At 39.1% G+C, this 25,675-nt stretch overlaps 1 protein-coding gene across 2 annotated transcripts; it reads right to left on the bottom strand.

Moving 5' to 3' along the window:
• Nucleotides 1–832: 832 nt before the first annotated feature.
• rnf34a (ring finger protein 34a) lies at nt 833–24,258 on the bottom strand. Of its 2 annotated transcripts, XM_060843627.1 has the most exons (7): nt 24,134–24,258; nt 20,661–20,879; nt 18,412–18,804; nt 8,558–8,617; nt 3,773–3,977; nt 3,660–3,692; nt 833–1,795 (listed from the first exon to the last, which is right to left on the bottom strand). In XM_060843627.1, the coding sequence occupies exons 1-7, from the start codon at nt 24,137–24,139 to the stop codon at nt 1,611–1,613; spliced, it is 1,101 nt and encodes a 366-aa protein (XP_060699610.1). In that variant the 5' UTR covers nt 24,140–24,258; the 3' UTR covers nt 833–1,610. The 2 variants fall into 2 exon arrangements, with proteins under 2 accessions (XP_060699610.1, XP_060699611.1); XM_060843628.1 differs by lacking the exon at nt 8,558–8,617.
• Nucleotides 24,259–25,675: the final 1,417 nt, after the last annotated feature.

Raw genomic sequence — 25,675 nt, 5'->3', positions numbered from 1 at the left:
GCTGTTCATGCCAAGAAAGTGCTTTTGTTGCAGTTTATAACTGGCAGATATTAAAACCCATAAAAACCCAAGTATTTATCTTAATGTGGGGGAAATAAAATGAAAAGTTATTCATAAATCTATTTCTGGTTCTGCAGTAGAAGGGGTAATATGCTGTGATAGTTCAGTGACGAGTGTACAGTTTGTTTCCTGTGGGCAGCACGGTGACACAGGGGTTAGTCTCGTAGCGCCTGACACCCGGGTTCAATTCCTGACTCGGGCGACTGGCAAACTCCACACAGTCATTCTCCCCATGTCTGCGTGGGTTTCCTCCGGGTGCTCCGGTTTCCTCCCACAGTCCAAAGATGTGTGGGTCAGGTGAATTGGCTATGCTAAATTGCCCGTAGTGTTAGGTAACGGGTAAATGCAGGGGTATGGGTGGGCCGCGCTGGTGTGGACTTGTTGGGCCGAAGGACCTGTTTCCACACTAAGTAATCTAATCTAATATCAACAGCTAGGATATCTCTCCTGTCTATGTATGGTTTACTGTTTTCCCTAGGCTAAATACAAATAAGGTAATCATCTTCCAATTTGCATCATAGAGTTTGTTATAATTACTTTGCCTCCTAGCCAGTGTTCCTCTGCTCTCTTTCTTATAGTTGCTCATCCTTTTCACGGAAGGCTCACTTGTACGCTGGTAGTAACTGTCCATAAGACTACTTACCAAACTGGACCCTGAAGAAGTTATTTGTATCTTTAAAAGGCACAGTGTTCTTATGAAAATTCTGTTAAGTTGTTAATGATTCCTTAGGCCAGTGTAATCATTGCAGTTAGAAATAATAAATACCACAGATTGGACAGATGTTTTTAATGTAAAATTGCATAATAGCTGTTTCAACCTCTTTTAAGTAGTTAGGCTTCATTTAGACTCAGGCAACTCTGTACAACATAGGAGGAGGACAACAAAAGAAAGAAGGAACAGAATAAAAGTAGAATGAAAAAATATTCATTATTTCTACAAAAAAAACTCAAAGCACATGTCAGGATCAGAAATATTTTTGCAAAGTTATATTGATTTTACTAATTTGTCAAATTGCTATTCCAATAAATTCTTTATTAGGCAATGAACTTTAAAAACATACATATAAATAGTACAGAAATCAAAAATGAGAAACCAAGATAGTTAGTAGTAAACGTAAGATTGCTCATGAGGTTTCCTTTCTGTTCTCATTGGACACTACAGGATAGTTAATGGCTACTCTGTCATACATGAATCCACTAAATGGCAAATGTTTTAGGAGACTTATAAAATTGATATGAAAAGTTTAAAATAGAATCTTTGCTTTTTTTTCCCCCAGCATATCCTTCATTGAGTCTTAGACTTAGTGCTGATAAATGTTATAATTCAGTAATTTTTTTTTGCACCTTAACATAGTTTAACTCTGATCTCTTTAAGGCTCCCAGTAATAAGTAATGATAACTCTTAGTAAATTTAAAAATTCCATTCCTCCAACACTATCCAAAATGGCTACAACAAATTAGTCATTGATATGGGCATAAAATGTTTCTCCATCAAGTTTCATCTATCAACAGGAAAAGCCATATTCTCTTCATTCAAACACCTTCCAAATTTAAGACTTAAAGACATGTACTGCCCGTACAACATATTGTCGGCAAATAGGGCATTCATTCATGCGCTTTCCACATTTCGTGCATGTAACCATGTGACCACACTCGAGGAGAACACAATCGATCACTGCATCCATACAGATCCTGCAGAGATTCTCATCACTGCTGAATTGCAGCTGTTCTTCAACTGGAAAAATGTAGAATCACGGTGGGGGGGTGGGAGGAAGAAAAACTGGTTAACTAATGATAAAAACCTATCAAGCATAGTTTTGGCAGTAAACTAAACTTCAATGTTAATTTTGAGGCACCTATAGAATGCAAAATTGCATAATAGCTGTGCTTGCCATGACCAGATTATTGCTACTCCTAAATCAATACCGTGCATTGTTATGAAGAAATAGCTAAAAGAGTGGAATGGTAGAACTTTAAAAATGAAACATGCTGTTGTAGTTAAGCAGAACAAGAATCAACTTAACTTGACACTGATCACCACAAATTATCAGCCATTGTAGAACATTTTGTTAGCATTGAAGGAGCCACCCTCAAAAGATCAACTTGTTTGCTTTTTGCATTGACTGACAGCTTAACAAATATTCTTGCTTTGCTCAATTCAAATTGTATTTTTTGAAGATTAGTATTTTGCCAAACACTAACTGAAATACCTCAAAAGTGTTTACTCTTCATATCGTAAAGGTTTAGATTCAATAGTTCAGAGAAAACAAGGGTTCATGTAACTATTCAATAGTATTACTTTGAAAAATCTAACATTACTAATCATGAGTGCTTGACATGACATTTGTTATCCAAATCCACAACCAATTGCAGCTTTATTACTTTGAGAATTTTCATTTTGAATGAGGCAGAATGGATAGGTCACTTTCTGCTGAGCTGCAGTCTCATTGTATGTAGAGGCAGGTTTGCTATTAGAGTTGTGCCCAACTCGGGGATTTCAGGAGCATAGAGTAAGAATTTTACTTAAAATGTATCCTCTATATACACACCATCTTAAATGAGTCACCAGTGTTAAGTTATAATAGGTGACCACCCAAGAACTGAAAACTTATTCTAATTAATATTAAAGTTAAAAACTTTCAATTCTACTAAAATGATTACTAATGGGCGAGTTAATTGAATTTACAGAGTAAAACGTTCCCTGTCTTAGTGCTTGATCGGGGCTTCCCAATATGGGAATTGGTCCCCAAGTAAGTTTGCCAACTGAAATGCCAACAACTGAGTCACATTGCAGTTTCACCACACCCACCAAGCTCATCTTCCCTCCGCCCCTACTCACCTGCTATTCCTTATTTTTCGGTCCTCAGGTATTATAATAGCTTAACCCTTGAAACATTTGAAAAGTATGGAGAAAAAGTTTGGCAAGTATTGCGTTATATGTATAAAACATGCCATAAAACAGTGTTTGAAAGTCCTGCCCAATCTTATTAAAAGAAACCTTCTGCAGAACATTGGTAGTATGAAAAAAGTTGTTCATAGAGACTTTAAGCATAATATGCAGAATATTCTGTTATGCAAGTGTAGAAGAAAATAAGGCAATGGCTTCCAACAGGCCTAACTGTGAATACTTAAGCTTATGGCTCCATGGAAACATTTATCTCCTAGGTAAAAACAATGACTGCAGCTGCTGGAAACCAGAGTCTAGACTATAGTGGTGCTGGAAAAATACTGCAGGTTAGGTAGCATCTGAGGAGCAGTAAAATTAACGTTTCAGGCAAAAGCCCTTCATCAGGGATATAGGCAGAGAGCCTGAAGGGTGGTCAAGTTTCCCTACATCTCAGGGCACCAGAGTGGCTCCAACAATATCACATGTAGATGTTCTTTTTTATTATAGCAGCCCAGCAGAGAGAAACTGAATGGCAGTATCTCAAACAGTAAGAACATAGACTTGTTACTAAAAAAGATGTTGATTCAGCAAACTGTTAAATGGAAATAATTTCATCAGAATCTCTTCTGCAGACTCAACCCTACACCTCTTATTAACTGCAAAATACTTTATTTTCAACTTAGAAAAAGCTCAAGAAAAGTTGACAACTTACCAGCAGCTACAGCTGGGTTATTTCCATTTTCCACTGCAACAGAAACATTTTAAAGTCACTACTTATTGAATTAAATGAATAAATTTCTAATAAAACAATTGAGATAAACTTACAGAACTTGCGATTTTCTTCTGTTTCTTTGAATAATCTCTTCACTCTTTCCACTAATTCCCACTTTTCACAACACCCTGAAAAGCTGACAAAGTTGCGCGCCAGTATTTCTTTCAGCTGACGAACGGTCAATGCTTCAATATCTTCAGTACTGGATAGGTCTGACAATGAGGCTCTTGTTTTTTTGGGTGGAATGATTTCATTTGCCTGCAAAAAAGTTGCACAGTAATGCTAATATATTGGTTTTATGATTAATACAATGTAAAATGACATCTACTTTCAATTTTACAGACCTTTAATTGGGACTTAGATCACAGTTGTCCAATCTCATTAACACAGTAATTTTCATTTGGCACTGGACTTAAACTGCAGTTTCAAAGTGGTGTGTTATCACACAGCTCTCTCCCCCCTGGTTATTCTCACTACTTCAATCACACTTAAGAAAGTTAAGTATCCCTACCAGGGATAAACAAATGGAAATATTGTTTTTAATACAAGTGGAGTGGGTCATTTTTATTCTGCATTAGCATTATCTGTATGCAACACAGCTTGACAGCAGAAACATTGAGTGAGGTAGGCGTGACTGTGGGGGAATTCATTCAAATGATAACAATGCCTGCAAAAACAGAAAATGGATTTACAATATTTCAATTGCATTGTCAAGGTCTTTTCTTAAAAGTAAAAGCACCAGTTTGTGATTTCATCTTCTGTAGGAAGATTGTTGGCTGGGAGTAAACTGATTACTAGACAGTGCACCAAGTGCAGGAAAGGCACCAATGGCCCACTAGATCAGTTTTTGTTCAGCTTGCTTGTCCATAAGCAGGAAACACTCCCTCCAAGAAGCACCCAGTTCTCAACTGCTATAGCTGACGCCAGACACACAGTATACACCTTTGCTGCCTAAGAGGAGACCATGAGAAATTGAGATTTAATTTTGTGAACCTTCTGAAGTGAGAAAGGTGGATCCAAGACTAGAATCTTAAAATTAATGATGGACAATTACAAAAGCATGAAAAATCAAGTGAACTGCCAGTTAAGGTTTAAGTAAATATCAAGAGAGACGCAGTACCAGACATTTAAAGAAATATTTCAGAATATACAATACACCCATGCATTCCAAGAACAATTCAAGGGGATGACCCATCATCTGTGGTTAACCACAGGAAAGCTCAAGATGGTATCAAACTTCAAAACAAAATCTGACTAATAAGGAGTGAAAATTCAGAAATTTAGCTAGAAATAAAATTAGATGGAAACATTTTCTACAGATGATTAAGGAAAAGAGCTAATCAAGTGAACAGACATTCTCAAAGTTTAATCTAAGAAATTAAATGGAAAATAGGAGTTATCAGACCAGCTATGGTCATGACCAATGTCATTATCTAAACATTAGTAGAGCCAGGAAAGAGTTTCTGCTGAGAGACTATATTCATGAGAATGGTCCCAGGACAGAGGTAGGTAAGGGAATCAAAATTTATTGGGGATAGATGAGAATGTGGAATTCTGAATACAAACATCAGCCATGATCTTATTGAAGCAGACGTGAACCTCAAAATGGCCTACTTCCACTCCTAAGTTGGAAGGTGTGTGATGGCTGGATAAAGTGTTAGGTTACATGCTTCACAAACAGGTCAAGTGGGTGAATGAACATACAATGCAACTGAGAAAAAAATGAGATTGTAATTTAAAATGCTTAGTTCAAGTGTTTTAGTTCACATCTTCACAGGTTCTCAAACCAATAGTGACTTGGAACAGACTGAATAATCATATCTTCCAGGAATGATGTTCTATCTTTGATGGCTCTGGCTTGGATGAAGACATGGGCACGTTTGCAAATAGGGTTGAATCCAGTATTTATTTATTTATTTATAGTCATTTTGGCGGACAAGTTTGCAGCTAGAAGCTTCATTTGAGCTACTTATAAGTTTTCAGCCATCAGATAAACTACAACAGTTCAACTCAAAGCAGCCGTTCACCAAGGAACGGAACTCCTATTGCAATGCATGGCACAAGTTAACAAGTTATTTATTTGATATATCATTAAATGAGAACAGAATTGTTCAAGTAAATAAAGTGTTTTACACTGAAATTAATTTTTTAATACTTGTCCTATATTAAATAAGCTGCTAAACTAACTGCTATATACATACTGCCACAAGTAAAGGTTGAGGAAGCTCTGGATGTGCTGTACTCCACCACTAACACCTTGGAGACTGAACACACAGAGACCCTGTTTATTGTAACTGGTGACTTCAATCAAGCCAATCTAAGGAAGGTGTAGCCCAAGTACCAGCAGAACATTACCTGCCCCACGAACATTTTAGACCACTGCTACACCACTGTGAATGATGCCAAGCACTCCATCCCCCACCCTCATTTTGGGAACTCCAACCACAATGCAGTGTTTCTTCTCCCAGCTTACAGGCAAATACTCGAGCAGGAGACCCCCTTGCTGATACATGTCCAGTGCTGGTTGGAGGAGGCAGAGGATCAACTCTGATGCTGGCTGGAATCGAGTGGGCCACATTCAAACAAACAGTCTGCAGGTACCTTGGACAAGTACGTCACCACCGTCACAGACTTTATCAGCAAGTGTGTAGAAGACGGCATAGAGAGGAAGTCAATCTGGGTGTTCCCCAACAGGAAACCCTGGATGAAACAGGGCATACAGAACCTGCTAAAAACCAAGCGTGAAGCCTTCAGATCAGGAGACCCACTCAAATATAAGGAATCCAAGTATGACCTTCCCAGAGCCATTAAGGCAGCCAAGGACCAATACCGATCCAAACTAGAGACCCAGACAGTCACCCGGCGACTATGGCAAGGACTGAATGACTTCACAGGTTCTAAAAAGAGACAGTGCAAGATAGACTATGAATATCCCTTCCAAGTCAACGCCTGCTATGTTCGCTTTGAGCAGAATTTCAGTGGAGAGGTAACACCTATTCTGACAAGTCCTGCTGAATCTATCCCACAGTCACTGTATCAGAGGGCAGATCAGTTTCCTTCGTGTGATTCCAAGGAAAACAATGGACAGAGTACCAGGCTGTGCACTCAGAGCACGTGCAGATCAACTGGCAGAGGTCTTCTCAGACATCTTCAACCTCTCCCTGTGCCTGTTTCAAAAGGGCCAACATTATCCCTGTGCCTAAGAGACTCATGCAGCATGTCTCAATGACTACCACCCAGTGGCCCTAACTTTGGTGGTCATGAAGTGCTTTGAAAGGCTGGTCATTGCATTAATCAACTCCAGCCTCCCCACTACTCTTGACTCCTCCAATTTGCCTATCGGATCAACAGATCCACATCAGATGCCATATCATTTGCCCTTCACTCCACCATAGAACATACTGACACCAAGAACAGCTACGTAAGAATCCTACTCAGCCTTCAACACTGTTATCCCCTCGAGACTGATTACTTAACAGTGATCTCGGACTAAGGCCCACCCTCTGCAACTGGATCCTCAGTTTCCTGACCCACAGACCACGATTAGTGAAGATTGGGGACAATATTTCATCCTCACTTAACACTCAAACCTCCCAGGGGTGCGAACTCAGCCCCTACTGTACTCATTGTATACCCATGACTGCGTTGCCAAATACTAGACTAATGCCATTTACAAGTTTGCTGATGACACCACCATAGTCAGTCGAATCTCAGATGGCAATGAAATAGACTACAGATGGGAGGTGGAATACCTGGGGAAAATGGTGCACTGAGAACAACCTGGCTCTCAATGCTGGCAAAACCAAGGAATTCTTTATTGACTTTTGGCGGGATGTTACTAATGCCCACCCACACATTAACAGCAGAGAGGCGGAACAAGTGGAGTGTATCAAGCTCCTGGGAGTGGTCATCCACACATGCTTTTTTGGACTCTTCATGTGGACACACTGGTTACAAAGGCCCAACAACTTCTCTTCTTCCTCAGGCAGCTGAAGAAATTTGGCATGACAGCGAATACCTTTGCCAACGTTTATATGAGCACCAGAGAGCATTCTGCCTGGATGTATCACTACCTGGTATACCAACTGTACCATTCAAGATCAGAAATAGTTACAGAGAGTTGTGAACTCAGCCGGGACAATCACAAAGGCCAATCTCCCATCTATAGAATCCATCTATCAGACCCGCTGTCATGGAAACTCCGCCACCATTCTCAAAGATCCATCCCACCCTGGCAATGTTTTTCTACAACCTCTACCATCAGGGAAAAGGTACAGAAGCCTGAACACATGTACCAACCGATTTCATAGCAGTTTTTACCCTACTGAATGGACTCTCAAACTCTTAACATTCGCCTGAAGCTGTGTTTTTGTTTTTGCCGCTGTTTTCCTATTATTATTTACTTATCTGTGCTACTTAACTATGATCTGCCTGTATTGCTCGCAAGACAAAGCCTTTCACTGTGCCTTGGCACACGTGACAATAAATTTAATTCAATTCACTTACTACTATGATGGCATATAGCCTAAGTTTCATTCATATATAAAAGGTAAAGTCACATCAGACAGACATGATTGGTGATGATTTAACAGGAGGGGCACCATGCTCCCAGCAAGGGGAGAGGTTAAGAAGAAGAGTCTTTCATTGTATCCTCAGCCAATGCAAGAATTGAACCCATGCCATTGGCATCACTCTGCATGGCAAACCAGTGGGCCAACCAACCAAGGTGCTTAGCTGGGCAACTAAAGTCATTGCATTTCTTTTGATCCAGCCTAAGGTGACTTACAAAAGTGCCCATGGATGCTGATTCCCAATGATTGCAAAAATCTTACACTTACATATTCCTGATGTTGTGATACAGATCCACTATTCATTGGAGATGCTGCCTCTTCCCTTCCCTGTTTAAAAATGTGGATAAGAAATTAAATTGCCATATGTTTCAGTAATTCCTAACAATTTAATTCCTAGAACAATTTAATCAGTATTTCTGCAGTTTTTTCATGAATTAAACAAAAATTATTATACAATTGTTAAGTCAGCATATGTAAATTTGGCAAGTAATGAGAGACCAGTTGGAGGAGACAGTCTGATAACAGTTTCAACTGCTGTGAAGAACCAGATGGTTTTAAAAGTTTAATTTTTAAACTCCAAAGGATTAGCCATATGATGACTGCACCAATGTTACCAGCTGATAGCTTGAAAATAGTGAGCGAATGTTTATTATACCTGATCAGAGAGGAATGCAGTTATGGCATATGAAAGTGTATAGTCAGTTCACATTACGAACTATCAATCTAATATAATGTAAATATAATAAATTCTCTATCAGCAAAATCACAAATTTGCCTATCTGCAAGTAAGTAGTAATAGCAATCAACATCCACTGGCATAGACCATTTTTAAACGTACTCCACACACTCAAATTTAATCAGTCACAGGGGTTTTCAAGAACGGAACCCTTGTGGATGCAGAAGAATGACCATACAATAGAATATACGTATACTGATCTAGCAGTAGCACAAGAGGCAGGCATGTGTGTTATTCACAGATGTCTATTATCACCATTCAGCAAATATTAGTTCTTTTGTTTATACTACTTCTTTTAGCGTGTATATCCTAAGGCAGCACCTTCTAAATGCATCAGTATTTCCATCAAGGAGGATTTATTCAGGGCAACAGATACATAGGAGCACCATGACTAGCAAATTCACCTCCAAGTCTCTTGCCATTCTGATTTGGAAATAGATTACCATTCCTTCAGTTTTGCTGGATCAAAAACCCTGGAACTCCCTTTCTAGCAACATTGTGGGCCTACCTACACCAAATGGAACTGCAACTGTTCAAGAGCTAGGGATGGACATTAATGCTGGCCCAGCCAGCAATGCTCGCATCCCATGAATGAAAAGTAAAGTACAATTTCACTAGAATCCTTCATCAAGTAAAGTTACCATAGTCCAAGATGGCCACAGGACTGGTTTTCCATTAGAGACACACTGGTGTTGCTTTAACCCAAGATTCGCATTGCTTCAGGTAATGGTGTTACTCGTTATGGTGTTTGTAGTTCAGTAGAACCATAAACAGAAGAGATAGACGGACAGTAAACTAGAACAGGGAATAATTCATTGTGCATCCTCTCAGCTTCACAGTCAGTTTTAGAGTGCCTCCCTTAGCTTCCACTCTGAAAGGGATAGCACACATCTAACTACAATACATAACAATAGTAACCTCAGCCAGTACAGGAAATGATCCCATGCTATTAGCATCACTCTGAATTGCAAACCAGCCAATACTCTGCAAGGAATTGGAAGAGTAAAAAATGAGGTCTGCAGATGCTGGAGATCACAGCTGCAAATGTGTTGCTGGTCAAAGCACAGCAGGTTAGGCAGCATCTCAGGAATAGAGAATTCGACGTTTCGAGCATAAGCCCTTCATCAGGAATTAGAAGAACCATAGGAAACGCTGGAAACTCCTTAGCAGATCTGGCAGTCCGTGGAGAGAGAAACAGTTAACTTTACAGAAATTTTCTATTTGGAGTAAGCTTGAGGCACAAGTGAGCATTTGTTTGCCTCCATGGATTTGCACTTAACAATAAATATACGGATGGAACCTTCAGTACGGTAGGGTATCCTCAACAGAAAAAGTTAAAATCTCTCCATCTAAATATATAATTTGGCTCATCGTCATGAAAGTTACACACAGACAAAGCATTTCAGTAAATAATGAGTTTGAAATTGTAATCTCATAAAAGAAACCTCGCCACATAAAGGGAAGCATGAGTTTGATTTACAGTGACAAAGTTAAGGTCGTGTTTGGGCTTCAAAATTGACTCTCTTCATAGATACTGCCAGACTTGCTGAGTCTATCCCATATCTTTTGTATTTGTTACAAATTCAAGAATCCACTGTATTATGCTTTAATTCCAGAATTTTAACTTTTTAAAAATCAATGAAATTAAAATAGCCAAACCAGTTTCAACATCATGATGTAATAACTAAAGTTATTTGTAGGATTTGCCACTTCCATCAATACTGAATTAATTGTTTCAACCAGCTGTCATTGTATTTGTTGTGATACTTTAAGAGGACATTGCTAGAAAGATCCTCATTGAAAAAGAAAATTCAAAATTAATTTCATATTAGTACTCAATTTTAACATTCTTACGAAGTGACATTTTGTTTTCATTATTAAGTCTCAAAAAGTTACCTTCTCAACTAAAGTTATTTGATCATCACAAAAAAAACTAGACATTTGCTGACCGAAATGAATTCTACGGAATTTTTATGCATTGTACTTTCTCTAAGGAACACTCCTACAAATAAATCAAGATATTCAGCTGCATTTATCTGAATGCATATAAAGTCTCGAGTCTCAAATACCAAAAGACTTTTTGTTGGGGTAAGTCATCAGTAGAGTACATTTTCTATTGTAAATCAAGCAGGGTGCAATATGAATTCAACTAACTTACAGTAGGGATTTTTGTGTAAACAAATTGTCCAGTTCATTGAATTTTTCTGTTATTACTGAGTTAGAAGGGGTGAACTGATTCTGTTCTTTGATCTGCTAGTCTGATAAAGTGAATTTAAAAAGGGAAGTTATAATCTGATACATGTATAATTAGCAATATATGTTACTCAGTATTAGAGCTGAAAATGTGTTGCTGGAAAAGCGCAGCAGGTCAGGCAGCATCCAAGGAACATGAGATTCGACGTTTTGGGCATAATACTCAGTATTAGAAACAAGTAAACTCAGGTTCCTTAAGTAAAGACTAAAATGTTAGTTTACTGCAAACAAAAAAACTTCACGTTTTTGCTCAAGTTATCAATGAATTGTCCAAATGTTGGTGCATGGCTGAAGTTGCTTTCCAGTTTAAATGCTGGGCAGTTACTGTTGGTTTGGAATTCTCCCTTAAGAACTCCACTTGCAGTGATAAGGCCTTCCAGTGACTTTTCAATCCTCAATTCGTTGTGAGGAATTTCAGAGAGAGAGGGGGGGGGACAGCTGTTGATTGTTTGGGCAAGTTGTTGGATTGTTGCGTTAAAATCCATCAGCTTTATTATACTCAAATAGTGTCATTTGCCTGTCTCAAAGTATTGCAGACTGAGCCACTCCAGTCAAAGACTTCACGTTCTTCGTAAATGCAGTATTTTCCCCATTGCGGTCAGCCAGTCATTCCAAAAAACTCCAAGATATAGCTATATATCTAATGATATTTTAATTGATATTCAGATAAAAAATTCATAACACTACGATTACGAGTAAGATTAGTGAACATAACTTGCATTAGCCTTAGTCTAGTAAACAGACAGGCAATTTCCCAGACACTACCATCACTGGGTATATCAAACTGCCGGGGCAGACACATCCTGAAGTAACAGTACAGTGATACACAGTCAGCAGGAGAACAAAAAGTGCAGGAAGGCATGTCACAAGCAGCATAAGACATCCTTAAAAATGTTGTCAAACTGGCAGAGCTGTGCCACAGGATTACGTCCATGCCAAATAGCATGCAACAGACTTAACTAAGTAATCCAACAATCAAAAGACTAGATATTAGCTTTACAGTCTGGCCACATCCAGTGATGAATTGTGGTAGGCAATGGGTGGAATTGTATAGGATTCAGTGTTATGACAAGATGTGTGACAGAACAGGGCTACAAGTATAGCTGTGCCCAACTCAGTATCAAGATGATCATACATCATATTTATTGCTATTCACAAACATCACGGTGAGATTCTTGCTCGGCATTACTGAGACACCAATTGTTGGTCATTATTAATCATTAATCAACTGGGTGCATGGCACAATGGCTCAGTGGTAAGCTTCGCTGCCTCACAGTGCCAGGATCCCAGTTCGATTCCACCTTCAGGCGACAGTCTGCGTAGAATTTGCACATTGTGCTCATGCCTGCGTGGGTTTCCTCCCACAGTCCAAACATATGCAGGTTAGATGGATTGGCCATGCTAAATTGTCCATAGTGTCCACAAATGTGCAGACTAGGTGGATTAGCCATACGAAATGCAAGGTTACAGCGATAGGGTCTGGGTCAGGATGGATCTGAAGGGCCGAATGGCCTGCTTCCATACTGTACAGATTCTATGATACCTTGTTAACATCACAACTAACCTTATTAATATTCATTTTACAAAACTTAGCAACTAAGCTCAACATCAGGAATACTCAACAAGGAAACCAGAGAGCATTTCTGGTAAATGATCTCTTGCTTCAAATGATGTCCATGTTGGACACATTGCTGGAAAATCTCAGAACACAATTCTCTGGCACCAGCCACAGGCACTCCTTTTCCATGGACGGTTGCATCCATAACTTACCAATCCAAGTCCATCCTGGCACTTTTACTCTGCACTATCAATATGCTCTGAAAGCATAGATTTGCAGTGCAGGGTAAACCAACAATTTGCACTGAAAGGCTGCAGTAGTGACACTTTGTGCACAGGGGCACCCAACTTGTAAACTGGACTAGGGTGCATCTCAACGTTGTTTGCTTGTTTCCTACGTGATTAACTTGGTGCCCACCTGCTTGCCCACAGCATCCCTGCTTTGCCAATTAGCATACAACCGAACAGCTTGCATCCTCAGATCTTCAACATGCTAAGTACTTTGCTTCTTTTTAAAAAAAGTCATTTTATTTATTTGGAAGGAAAATGATTAGTGTTGAGACTGCAGCAGTGTTAAGCCTCAGCTGTGTGAAATGAACTCCAAGTGACCTATTATTGGTATTTCCTTTCTAAGTTCAACTTGTAGAGGTAAAATCAGATTAGATCATTTAAATCAGTAAAATGGCATAATTAAAGGAAGTAGCTGCCTGATTATGGCTGTAGGATTCAAGTACCTGAATTTAAACCACAAGACCATAAGACATAGGAGTGAAAGTAAGGTCATTTGGCCCATCGCGTCCACTCCGCCATTCAATCATGGCTGATGGGCATTTCAACTCCACTTACCCACATTCTCCCCGTAGCCCTTAATTCCTCGTGACATCAAGAATTTATCAATCTCTGCCTTGAAGACATTTAGCATCCTGGCCTCCACTGCACTCTGCAGCAATGAATTCCATAGGCTCACCACTCTTTGGCTGAAGAAATGTCTCTGCATTTTTCTTCTAAATTGACCCCTCTAACTCTAAGGCTGTGTCCACGGGTCCTAGTCTCCTCTCCTAACGGAAACAATTTCCTAGCGTCCACCCTTTCCAAGCCATGTATTATCTTGTAAGTTTCTATTAAGTCTCCCCTTAATCTTCTAAACGCCAATGAATACAATCCCAGGATCCTTAGCCGTTCCTTGTATGTTAGACCAACCATTTCAGGGATCATCCGTGTGAATCTCCGCTGGACACGCTCCAGTGCCAGTATGTCCTTCCTGAGGTGTGGGGACCAAAACTGGACACAGTACTCCAAATGAGGCCTAACCAGAGCTTTATAAAGTCTCAGTAGCACAACGGTGCTTTTATATTCTGACCGTCTTGAGATAAATGACAACATTGCATTCACTTTCTTATCACGGACTCAACCTGCATGTTTACCTTTAGAGAATCCTTGACTAGCATTCCCAGATCCCTTTGTACCTGCCTGTCCACCTAACTTTGTATCATCGGCAAACTTCGCTAGAGTGCCCCCAGTCCCTTCAGCCAGATCATTAATATATAACGTGAACAACTGCAGCCCCAACACTGAACCCTGCAGGACACTGCTTGTCATCGGCTGCCATTCCGAAAAATAACCTTTTATCCCAACTCTCTGCCTTCTGTCAGACAGCCAATCCTCAATCCATACCAGTAGCTCACCTTGAACACCATGGGCCTTCACACCTTACTCAGCAGCCTCCTGTGTGGCACCTTATCAAAGGCCCTTTGGAAGTCTAGAATAGACACATCCACTGGGTTTCCCTGGTCTAACCTACTTGTCACCTCTTCAAAGAATTCCAACAGATTTGTCAGGCATGACCTTTCCTTACTAAATCCATGTTGACTTGTTCTAATCCGACCCTGCTCTTCCAAGAATTTAGAAACCTCATCCTTAATGGATTCTAGAATTTTACCAGCAACTGAGGTTAGGCTAATTGGCCTATAACTTTCCATCTTTTGTCTTGATCCTTTCTTGAACAAGGGGGTTACAACAGCGATCTTCCAATCATCCGGGACTTTCCCTGATTCCAGTGCCTTTTGAAAGATCTCAACCAACGCCTCCGCTATTTCCTCAGCCACCTCCCTCAGAGCTCTAGGATGTAGCCCATCGGAGCCAGGAGATTTAAGTGCTAGAAAAGCTAAAAAGTCTTTCTCTTTTGTAATGGCAACCATACTCAACTCAGCCCCTGACTCCCTTTAATTGTTGGGATATTACTCATGTCTTCCACTGTGAAGGCTGATGCAAAGTTCTTATTAAGTTCTCCAGCTATTTCCTGATCTCCCATCACTAGGCTTCCAGCATCAGTCTGAAGTGGCCCAATGTCTATTTTTGCCTGTCATTTGTTTCTTATGTATTGAAAATGAGAGCAACATCGGTCAACCATTCGAAGGTCATTACACTAGTGACTGAATTACTACGTTCAGAAAGGTTTGTGTGACTACACAAAGTTACAGCTACAGATATATCTCCAGAAAATTTCTTTACTTTTTTCACCTATCAACATGCACACACATGCAAAGTCTCAAAGAGTACCTACTAAAATACTGGACCAGACTATGCTCATAATGATGAAGAAATTGTCAGTATTCACCATAATTACTTCTGAAACTTGCAAAAATATTTTGGCATTCACTGTTAAACAAAGAAATCCTAAAATACTGTCAGTGCTTTAGAAAGTTGAGTTTTCTCCACATAGCAATCAATTAAAAATCACTCAATGATAACTTGCCCTTATGTTTAATTTATCTCTGTAACTCCCCTTGAATAACAAATTATACCTTGTTCAATAAGATATATCTTTTAACAGCTTACGAAGTTGATCTGTATTTCTGAACAGCCTCATTAGCCTTGAAAACCTAATGCATATTTGTGGCATGTCTATTTCGCCCATTAAAACCTCACTAATTTTAAGAAGTTTGATATTTTAGCTTCTACCATAATTCCATGAGTAACACCCAATCATGTCTTTCATGTTCTAAAATTATAATTAAATTGTGGAAAAGCAATGCATTTTACTTTCTTTTTTCAGTTTGGGAATTCAATATGATTGGCTGCTTACCATGTTCAATTACACTTCCATTGTTAAATTCCTGGAGATCCCTTTGACTTGTGCCAAATTAGTGGCAAGAAGAAAGTAACGTTATGGAAATCACTAAACCTTTGTGGGCAAATTTCTGTGAGATCAGCACTGAATGCTGCCACTTTGCTGCTGATTTTTTTTTAAGAATAATTGTTCTTATTTGACTTGGATTTTACAGTCTTCAGATAAAACCAGCAGAACTGTCATTTAGAAAATGTTTAGCCTTCAAGTAACATTGCTTGAAGAGCAGTCAAGAATCTTTGCAGTTATTCCATAGAGCTAGCCACAGAAAAGTAGCCTCTGACTGGCATAAGGCCTTTTAGAATCAAAGAAAAACAATAGCTGGCTCATTGTTATCTGACTAAAGTTTCTTGTAATAAAAAGACATGGAATAATACATTCCAGTTCAAAAAGAAGCCAGAATAATAAAAAACATATTAAAGGAGGAATGGGTGCTAGGCTATACGATATGCATGTGCAGAGGAAAAATAAAACCAGTACAAACAGTCACATTAGACAAGGAAATTATAATCTCCAAAACAATTTTCTCTGAACACTTGGCTGTTCGAACTTGAGGATCAAATGATGATTTCTTAGCTTACAGTACTGAATGAATATAGGGACAAAAGTCTCAGATATTCTGACTTCCACTTATAAATTAAAAGTATAATTTAGACTGCATCACTACTTTAATATCACTACTTTAGTAATGTAAAGACATCTAGAAAGTCAGTTGATATTTTTCATATTAAATTATAAAAGTAAGAGGTCAAAGAAATAGGGAAGAGTGAAACTATTGAGTATAACAGATATAGGATTTTTGCTGTTTTCTCAACTCGTGTTGCAAATCAGAAAAAGATTTTGAAACATAGGGTGAAAATACAGGTGATTATCACATACTATTGTGTGTTCACTATTTCCATTCATCCTGTTAGACCCCATCTACCGCCCCCTGAGAAAAAGGACAGGAAATGACATCACCATCTCAAAGAAACCCAAACATATAAATAGAAAGCAGGAATCATGTCCACTGCTTCACTTGAGGCCCACTGAAGCTGTTACCTAGTAGGGTGATGAAACATCTGGAAATGAATCTCCCAGCTCAGCGAGCAAACCTACATTCATGTAGGTAAACTGTCTGTGAAGCCAGGACTGTGCAAAACTAAGGGAGCATTAAAAATCAAGTACTATAACTATATAAAAAGGTAAAATCACCATAGTCTTACCAAACATAAGGCTGCTCTCTCATCACAGAGGCAACCAGTGGTAGTCATCTAGCCTCAAGCCAGGAGAGGGAAGAGTCCTTCATAGTTAACTCAGTCAATGTGGGAACTGAACCCAAACTGTTGGCGTCACTCTGTATCACAGACCAACTATCTTGTGGACTGAGATATAATAGATGAAATAAAGAATTTTGGGGTAATTTCTTCAGCAGTGATGAGAATGTGGAACATGAAACCACATGGATAATTGAAACATACAGTACTGTTGCATTTCAGGAGAGACTTCATCCATGTCAGAGAAAGGAATAGAGATGTACTTGACCAGGTAGTTAAAAAGGTAAGAGTGGGAGACAGCTTTGTTAGATTATAAATATGGTAATGTCATTAAACAACTTGCAATGAATAGCCTGATCTTACACTCTAGAATTTATGTGCTTCTGACTGCAAACCACTTGCTCCTTAATAGCCTAGGGTTTCTTATCCTCTGTTACTCAACATCTTATTCTTTGATAATAAACAAATCCAAAACTACTTGATCGTTTAAAATATTTCTTAGCAAATCAAAACTACACATTGCTAACCAGATGTATCTTGCTAATTATTGTTTTAATTCAAAGCGATTTCTAATGTTTTAATTTGCAATTGTATACAACAGGTTTTACTGTGAAATTATTTCCAATGTGCTTTTTTTAAAATCACTTCCTTCTTTCCTATACCAGGCAGTATCAAAGAATTACCATGCTCATCTTCCTTCAGCAAGTAAAATAATGCTGTAACTTTATTTTGTGTGTGGTTTAAATGTAATTCCTAAGGAATTATGCAAACAAAACAAGACTAATTTTGCAAAACTAGAAATGTCAATCTCTGAAAATGTTTTCAATATAAGTATTGCATGAAATTCTGGGAGACATTAACATGACAAAATGCATAAGAATGGTGTCCACAATGGGTTTTATCAACCCCGTAGATGAGAAAAATAACAGTATGTCTCCTAAATATTAGAGAAAATTGTGTATTCAGGTTTTGGTACACTGTTCCAATGTATTCAAAAACGCTATTAGTGTGGCATACACATTTGGTTACAAACATTACTGCCTGTATACTCTTTGTTGCTTAAGAATGCTGAAAATTTAGCAAATTAAGACTATTTTTAAAAGATATAACTGGATTCTGAATGTATTTGTAGAAGACATACAAGTTGTCTCTTTTTCAAAACAAAATTCAACACATTTGAAAAGTTAGCTACCTGATGCATGTTTGGAGTTCCTGAGGTGGGTCTTTCATTGGAGGAAATCCCCTGAAAAGGTGATGCTGCTGATGCTGAGGCAGTGGCAGGAGGGTTAGTATAAAATTGTGAACTCTGAGACCTTGAGTGAATATTCTCCGTGTCTGATCCAACAGCATCTGATTCATGATGGCTCAATACAAGCTGTACTAAGTCCTCTTTTTCACGACATGTTTCTATGGGTATATTTCTTAAGCTTAGATACTGACGTAGATCTTTGACCTTTATTTTCATAAGCTCATTACGCTGGAAGGAAGTTTGTTGCAACACTTGGCACGTATAGCATCTTCGTAGACTTTCTTGCATCACTGAACAGAATGAACAGAAATTCTTCTTGCAGTCCTTACATACATACTGGCAAACAAAAGACGAATACGTTTAGAGAGTGCACTTCACCAGTTGAACCCCTCCCTAGTGAAACAACTTAGATCACATCTCCATTAAATTAAGGTTAAGATGAGCTCTAATAGAAATGTGTACAGTTAGGTAGAATTATTTTTAAAAAGCTAATAAACATTTTCAGTCAGTGAGTCAATAATCTATCTAATAACAACGCACTCCTATATAATGTGCAACATATCATGATTTTGGTTATGATTATAGTGAAATGATATATTTTTGGATTGAATTAGCATGTGTCAATTTTTAGCAATAGCTGTAAATTTATGAGTCTTATTAATTGTTACATGCCCCTTTACCTGTTCAATCAAAGCAGTGGTGCTAGGTTTCCTTCTAAGGAGTTACTTCAGTATGTAAGGGAAACATCTACAAAACTGTGACAGCATAATTATAGAAACAAAATATAGGAGATTCATAACAAGTGGAATGAAAACTACCTTCATAACTAACCTCATTAAATATTCTAATAGAATTAGTCAGCCATTAATAGAAAAAAGTGGAAAACTTGTAAATATATTGACTACCCTTCTAAAATATTTGACTTGTCAATAGCTAACAGAACTAGAAATGTTTGTAATGAGACATTACAATTTACATAAGTAAATGACTGGATTTGCCTTTAGAACATTGAACAGTACAGCACACTATTAGGACCTTAATTGCTCGAATTTGTGTTGACCTTTTATCCTATTCTAAGATCACACTAACCTACATACCCTTCATTGTTCTGTCATCCATGTGCCTATCCAAGTGTTGCTCTGATGTCCCTAATGTATCTGACTCTACTACTGCTGCTGATAGTGTATTCCATGCACCCACAATTCTCTGTGTAAAGAACCACCTCTGACATCTCCCCTCAACCTTCTACCAATTACCTTAAAATGACACCCCCTGTGATAGCCATTTCTGCCCTGGGAAAAAATCTCTAGCTATCCACTCTGTCTACACCTCTCATCATCTTGTACACCTCTATCAAGTCACCTCTCATCCTTCATCATTCCAATGACAGAAGCCCTATCTTCCTCAAACTTTCTTCATAAGACATGTCCTCCAGTTCAGGCAGCATCCTGGTAAATCTCTTCTGTACCCTTTCTACAGCTCCCATATTCTTCCTACAATGAGGCAACCAGAACTGAACACAATTTTCCAAGTGTGGTATAACGAGGGATTTATAGAGCTGCAGCATAACCTCGCGGCTCTTAAACGCAGCCCCCCTGCTAACGAAAGCTGCACCTTATGCCTTCTAAACAACCTACCAACTTGAGTGGAACTTTGAGGGATCTATGGATGTGGACCTCAAGATCCCACTGTTCTTCCACACTGCCAAGAATCCTGCCTTTAACCCTGTAATCTGCTTTCAAATTTGACCTTCTAAAATGAATCACCTCACATTTTTCAATGTTGAACTCCAGTTGCCACTTCTCAGCCCAATTCTGCATTCTGTCAATGTCCCGTTGCCATCTGACACCTTCCTTTCAATATTTTTTCACTATTATAATTATAATGAACAATCAGGCATTTTTAGATTCAAGTTCTGTATTAAAGACTCAATATAAATAGAAGTTTTAGTCATTATTAAATTCACAAAAAAATCAAATTGCTTAAAATAAAATTAAATCTGGCAAGCAAAATTAAATCTGGCAGCCTGTCACAAAAATTTTAACTCTACACCATTATCTATGAAAGGAACTCATATGACCTGCTGAAAATTCATCATTTTTAAAAAAAATTCTTACTCTCTGACCTTGCTTATGGATACTAATTTAGATGTATAGCAAATTTAATTTTTAAAAAAGTTTTATCCAACTCACCTTCTTCCTAAGAAAAGAAAAGGCCTGTCCACAGCCTTTACAGACTACATTTTGGACTTCTGGCATTGGTGTGGGATATGAAGAGTATCCTGTGCTGTGGGCAAATCTGAATGGACCTGTACCTCCGCTAAACCCAGGTTGCTGGCCACGCACTGTTCCAGTACCCATTACTTCATTCAGCAGACCACAACATGAAGCCCACATCGATGTGGCCCCAGCCTGTGAAACACAAATTCAGTTTATACAGAAGTGTATTGCTTAAGAAACATATTCAGTATATTAATCAACAAACTGCAAACTTCTCGAAACACTCAAGCATTTTAAGAAATAGTTTGATTAATTTGGCAGGCTAACCACCTGAAGCAGTTTGATTTTCTCTCATCTAAACAAAGTCAATTGTAAAGTGTTGGCGTTGTGAGTTTTACATTGGTCATGATACTCCCTGAAGAAGGGCTCATGCCCGAAACGTCGATTCTCCTGCTCTTTGGATGCTGCCTGACCTGCTGCGCTTTTCCAGCAGCACATTTTCAGCTCTGATCTCCAGCATCTGCAGTTCTCGCTTTCTCCTCCCATGATTTAAAGCAATGAAATATTTGTTATAAGAACATTAAAAATAGGAGCAGGAGTAGGCCATCTGGCCTTTCGAGCCTGCTCCGCCATTCAGTATGATCATGGCTGATCTTATTGTGGCCTCAGCTCCATTTACCCACACTCTTACCATAACTCTTAATTCCTTTATGGTTCAAAAAAACTATTTTAGCTTTAAAAATATTCATTGAGGAAGCCTCAACTACTTCACTGGGCATAGAATTCCACAGATTCACAACCCTCTGGGTGAAGTTCCTTCTCAGTTCAATCCTAAATCTGCTCCGCCTAATTTTAAGGCTCTGCCCTCTTGTCCTAGTTTCACACGCCATTGGAAACATCCTCTCTACTTCTATCTTATCTACTCCCTTCATAATTTTATATGTTTCTGTAAGATTCCCCCTCATTCTTCTAAATTCCAATGGATATAATCCCAGTCTACTCAGTCTCTCCTGATAAGTCAACCCTCTCAACTCTAGAGTCAATCTAGTGAACCTCCTCTGCACCCCCTCTAGTGCCAGTATATATGTACCCTTTCTCAAGTAAGGAGACCAAAACAGCACGCAGTACTCCAGGTGTGGCCTCACCAGCACCCTGTACAGTTGCAACATCACCTCCTTGCTTTTAAACTCAATTCCAAGTGTTCAGAAAGATTTACAAGGACATTGCCAGGATTGGAGGATTTGAGCTATAGGGTGAGGGTGAATAAGCTAGGGCTGTTTTCCCTGGAGCAGTGGAGGCTGAGTGGTGACCTTATAGAGATTTATAAAATCATGAGGGCCATAGGTAGGATAAAGAGACAGTCTTTTCCCCGGGGTAGTCCAGAACTAGAGGGCATAGGTTTAGGGTGAGAGGGGAAAGATATAAAAGAGACCTAAGGGGCAACTTTTTCATGCAGAGGGTGGTACGTGTATGGAATAAGCTGCCACAGGAAGTGGTGGAGGCCAGTACAATTGCCACATTTAAAAGGCAATAGGATGGGTATATGAATAGGAAGGGTTTGGAGGGATATAGGCCAGGTGCTGGCAGGTGGGACTAGATTGGGTTGGCATGGACAATTGGACCGAAGGATCTGTTTCCATGCTGTACACCTCTATGGTTCTAGGACTTTAGCAATGAAGGACAAAATTCCATTTGCCTTCTTAATTACCTGCTGTACCTGCAGACCAACCTTAAGTGATGCATGCTCAAGGACACCCAGATAGTAGCATACTGCATTTCTTTTACCTTTCAAATAATAGTTCTTTTTATTGTTATTCCACCCAAAATGGATTACTTCACATTTATTAACATTGTGTTCCATTTGCCAGATGTTTGCCCACTCACAAACTGTCCCACTGCAAAATCCATTATCCACATTGCTCTCTCACTCTTCTTAGTGTCATCCACAAACTTTGACACACCATGCGTGGTCCCTAACTCCAAATCTATGTTAATTGTGCTCCCAGAGGCACACCACTAGTCATTGATTGCCAACCAGAAAAGCAATTATTTATCCCCATTCTTTGCTTCCTATTAGTTAAACAATCCTCTATCTATGCTAATATATTACTGGTAATACCATGTATCTTTATCTTATGCAGCAGCCTTATGTTTGATTTATTGCAGGTGTCAATCTCAGGAATTACCTCCTCAAATTCATTTCCTTTTAAAAGACATGTACAATCTGCTTTTTTGTCCAAGATTTAGTTTGCTTGATTCAATGTATCTTTCTTTGGTTTAATCTCAATTATTGTCTGATCAGTTTGAGAAATTACATTACATTAAAAGACCTTTTGTAAAAGCAGATAACTTATGTTGGCTCATTAACATCAGTCTCATGATATTTTTAAATACACAGATTCATTTTCACTTGCGAAACAGGCTCATTGAAATCATCAGGAGAAAGTGAGGACTGCAGATGCTGGAGTATCAGAGTCAAAAAGTGTGGTTTTGGAAAAGCACGGCAGGTAACGTAGCATCCGAGGTACACGACAGTTGACTTTTCGGGCTGAAGCCCCTCATCAGGAATGGGAAATCATCAGCCTACTTCCGCTACTGATGCTTAATTTCACCTACCGGCAAGGCTGGACTGAGATGTAGGAATGAATAATTTGCGAATCCCAATATAATGTGTGTAAAACAGTGTTATATAGGTTATGTTGATGCACCTGTTATATTTGAGAATTGAAAGAAACGTCTTTCATTAATTGTAAGATCCAAACGATAGTAATTCAACACTAGGATTACAATTTATATTCAAAATTTTAACAGGTTCATTATACAGTAGCTGTATTTCACGAAAACGTCGACTACATTGAAGTGGGCTAGACACTTTTCACAGTTCAAACATGTCGAAGGCAAAAGCATCAAAATCGACATACTTTGAATATTATGAGCACAATCAAACGACGAAGAAAACATAAATGTTGTCAACTACTGATCACAGACATTCTGGAATTCTATATTTTACATTCTGTTACGTTCCTCTCCTTTCAAATCTTAAGTTGGGCAAACACAGACACCAAAGGCATCTCGCTCCCTTTGCTGCTGTCCCGGGTAAATAACACACCTCACTTTTACACTTGTACTGTGATACAAATGTCAAAATTAAAGTAGAACCAACACCATCAGTAAACGGCCCTCACTCGCACTTCAGACGTCCAGTTCCAGCAATAACAAGGCTGCCTGCAAATGCTGTTAGATTTTCCTAAACCGGGGACAAGGTGTTCTAAAACTGCATCAAGTCCTCTGTTCAAGCCAAATGTTATTATGTTTGACAATAATTCCGTCTCTTGGTTGAGGCGTGGAGATGTGGGAGATAGAGGGCGGCAGCTTCATCGTTATTAGGAGGAGCGAGCACCCCAATTTAACAATGAAGGCTCTAAAATCAGCAACGATTCAAGTACCTTCATGACAGTCGCTCGATTCCACGTCCTGAAACTACAGCAACATGTCCGGCCTCTCGGTGCCAGAGGCTCAGGAGCTCGAGCACAGTCCGAGACACCGCCAACCGCTCGCGCTCCTACTGCGGCTGCGCACAACAGCTCGCTGGGAAGGCTGCAGTCCAATCCGGTCAGACTGACACCCGTATCAGCCAATCAGAAGCATGAGGTAACATCCCATTCGTCGGAAATGGAAAGGAGCCTTTCTCTCCGTCTCTCCCCGGGTCATGTAGAGCCCGGGCTAGAATTATTTGGAAATTACAGCTTGGAAACTGGCCCAACCACTGCAGTTGAAAGGTCATCAACTTGAAATGTCGTATCAGCTATATTTTGCTTTTGTTACCAGTCTGTTATGTGGCTGACATCGCACAAGTGTACTCAGATTCTGAATAAATCCCTTAGGTGATTGAATGAAAATCATCCAATTTTGAAAACTTCAGTGGTCTTTCAGTCAATTATTACCTCCGAAACGAAAGCAATCGGAAACAAGAACCGAAAATGTTAAAATAATAATGTGCAGGTCAGGCAGCAATTAGAAAGGGAGAACCAGTTAACATTTCAAACCAATGGCCTAGAATAAGTGAGTTATGTTTTTTCAGCACGTTCAGGGATTGAAAGTAGGGAAATTCGTGGAGAGGAAAGAATAAACGGGAAGGACTGAGGACGTTGAATGCAGGAGAAACTAAATTGCATTATACATACATTAGAACAGCAATAGGCTGAAGAAGGGTGACAGCCGAAACTTCCGACTTTTGCACCTCTTGATGCTGCCTGGTTTGCTGTGTTCTTCGAGCCTCCTGTCTGTCTCCTTTGGATTCCAGCATCTGTAGGTTTTTTTTTGTCTCCTACCATTTAATATGATCATGGCTGATCAAGTACATAAAATAATGGTATAAAGCAGAAAAGAAATGTCAATGATACTTGTAAAGGCACAGAAGATTGGTCTAAAGGAGGGTTAAATGATAACAACCAGCTGACTGCGGGAAAAAAATGAAAGCAGTGGTTATGTTTTGTCATTGAACTTTTTCACTCAATTTGAGTCTAGAAAGCTGAAGAGTGCTTAATCAAAAAATGTGACCTTACATGGAAAAAAATTCCTAAAATTCAGTTCATTCATGATTATTGGCAGCAGAATTGAAAGATAAGTTTTATTCTGCAGATTTATTTGCAAACTAGATAACGTATTTGATTCAATGACCTTTGATCACAATTCTGTGCCTTCAGTAAGACCACTGAGTTCCACTTCAGTGTTATTCAATTGTTGCCAAACCTTCTTCCATGCTTTCTCTCAACTTGACTCTTCCAGTGCAGCCCTGGCTCATTTCCTACGTTCTAATCTCCTTAAAGTTGAGGTGATCTAAAAAGAGAACCATATCCTAAGCCAAGCAAAGTAATGGTATAGCAACACCCCTGTGCTCTTTCACCCATACTAGTTATAAGCAAAATCTCAACGTTACAACTCTCATCATTGATTTAAAGTTCACGCATTGCCTCTCCTTCTCCATC

Source organism: Hemiscyllium ocellatum, chromosome 24 (assembly GCF_020745735.1).
Source record: "Hemiscyllium ocellatum isolate sHemOce1 chromosome 24, sHemOce1.pat.X.cur, whole genome shotgun sequence".
NCBI classification, from domain to species: Eukaryota; Metazoa; Chordata; class Chondrichthyes; order Orectolobiformes; family Hemiscylliidae; genus Hemiscyllium; species Hemiscyllium ocellatum.
The sequence above is the reverse complement of the archived record's forward strand: the minus strand, read 5'-3'. Positions and strand labels throughout refer to the sequence as shown.

Bases quoted from the DNA above. Each gene is read 5' to 3' on its own strand.
- rnf34a (XM_060843627.1), bottom strand. The intron at 18,805-20,660 runs GTGAGTTGGATA...TTTGTTTGCCAG, and splicing joins TTTCTTTTCTTAGGAAGAAG to TATGTATGTAAGGACTGCAA. The intron at 3,693-3,772 runs GTAAGTTTATCT...TTTCTGTTGCAG, and splicing joins AGAAGAAAATCGCAAGTTCT to TGGAAAATGGAAATAACCCA.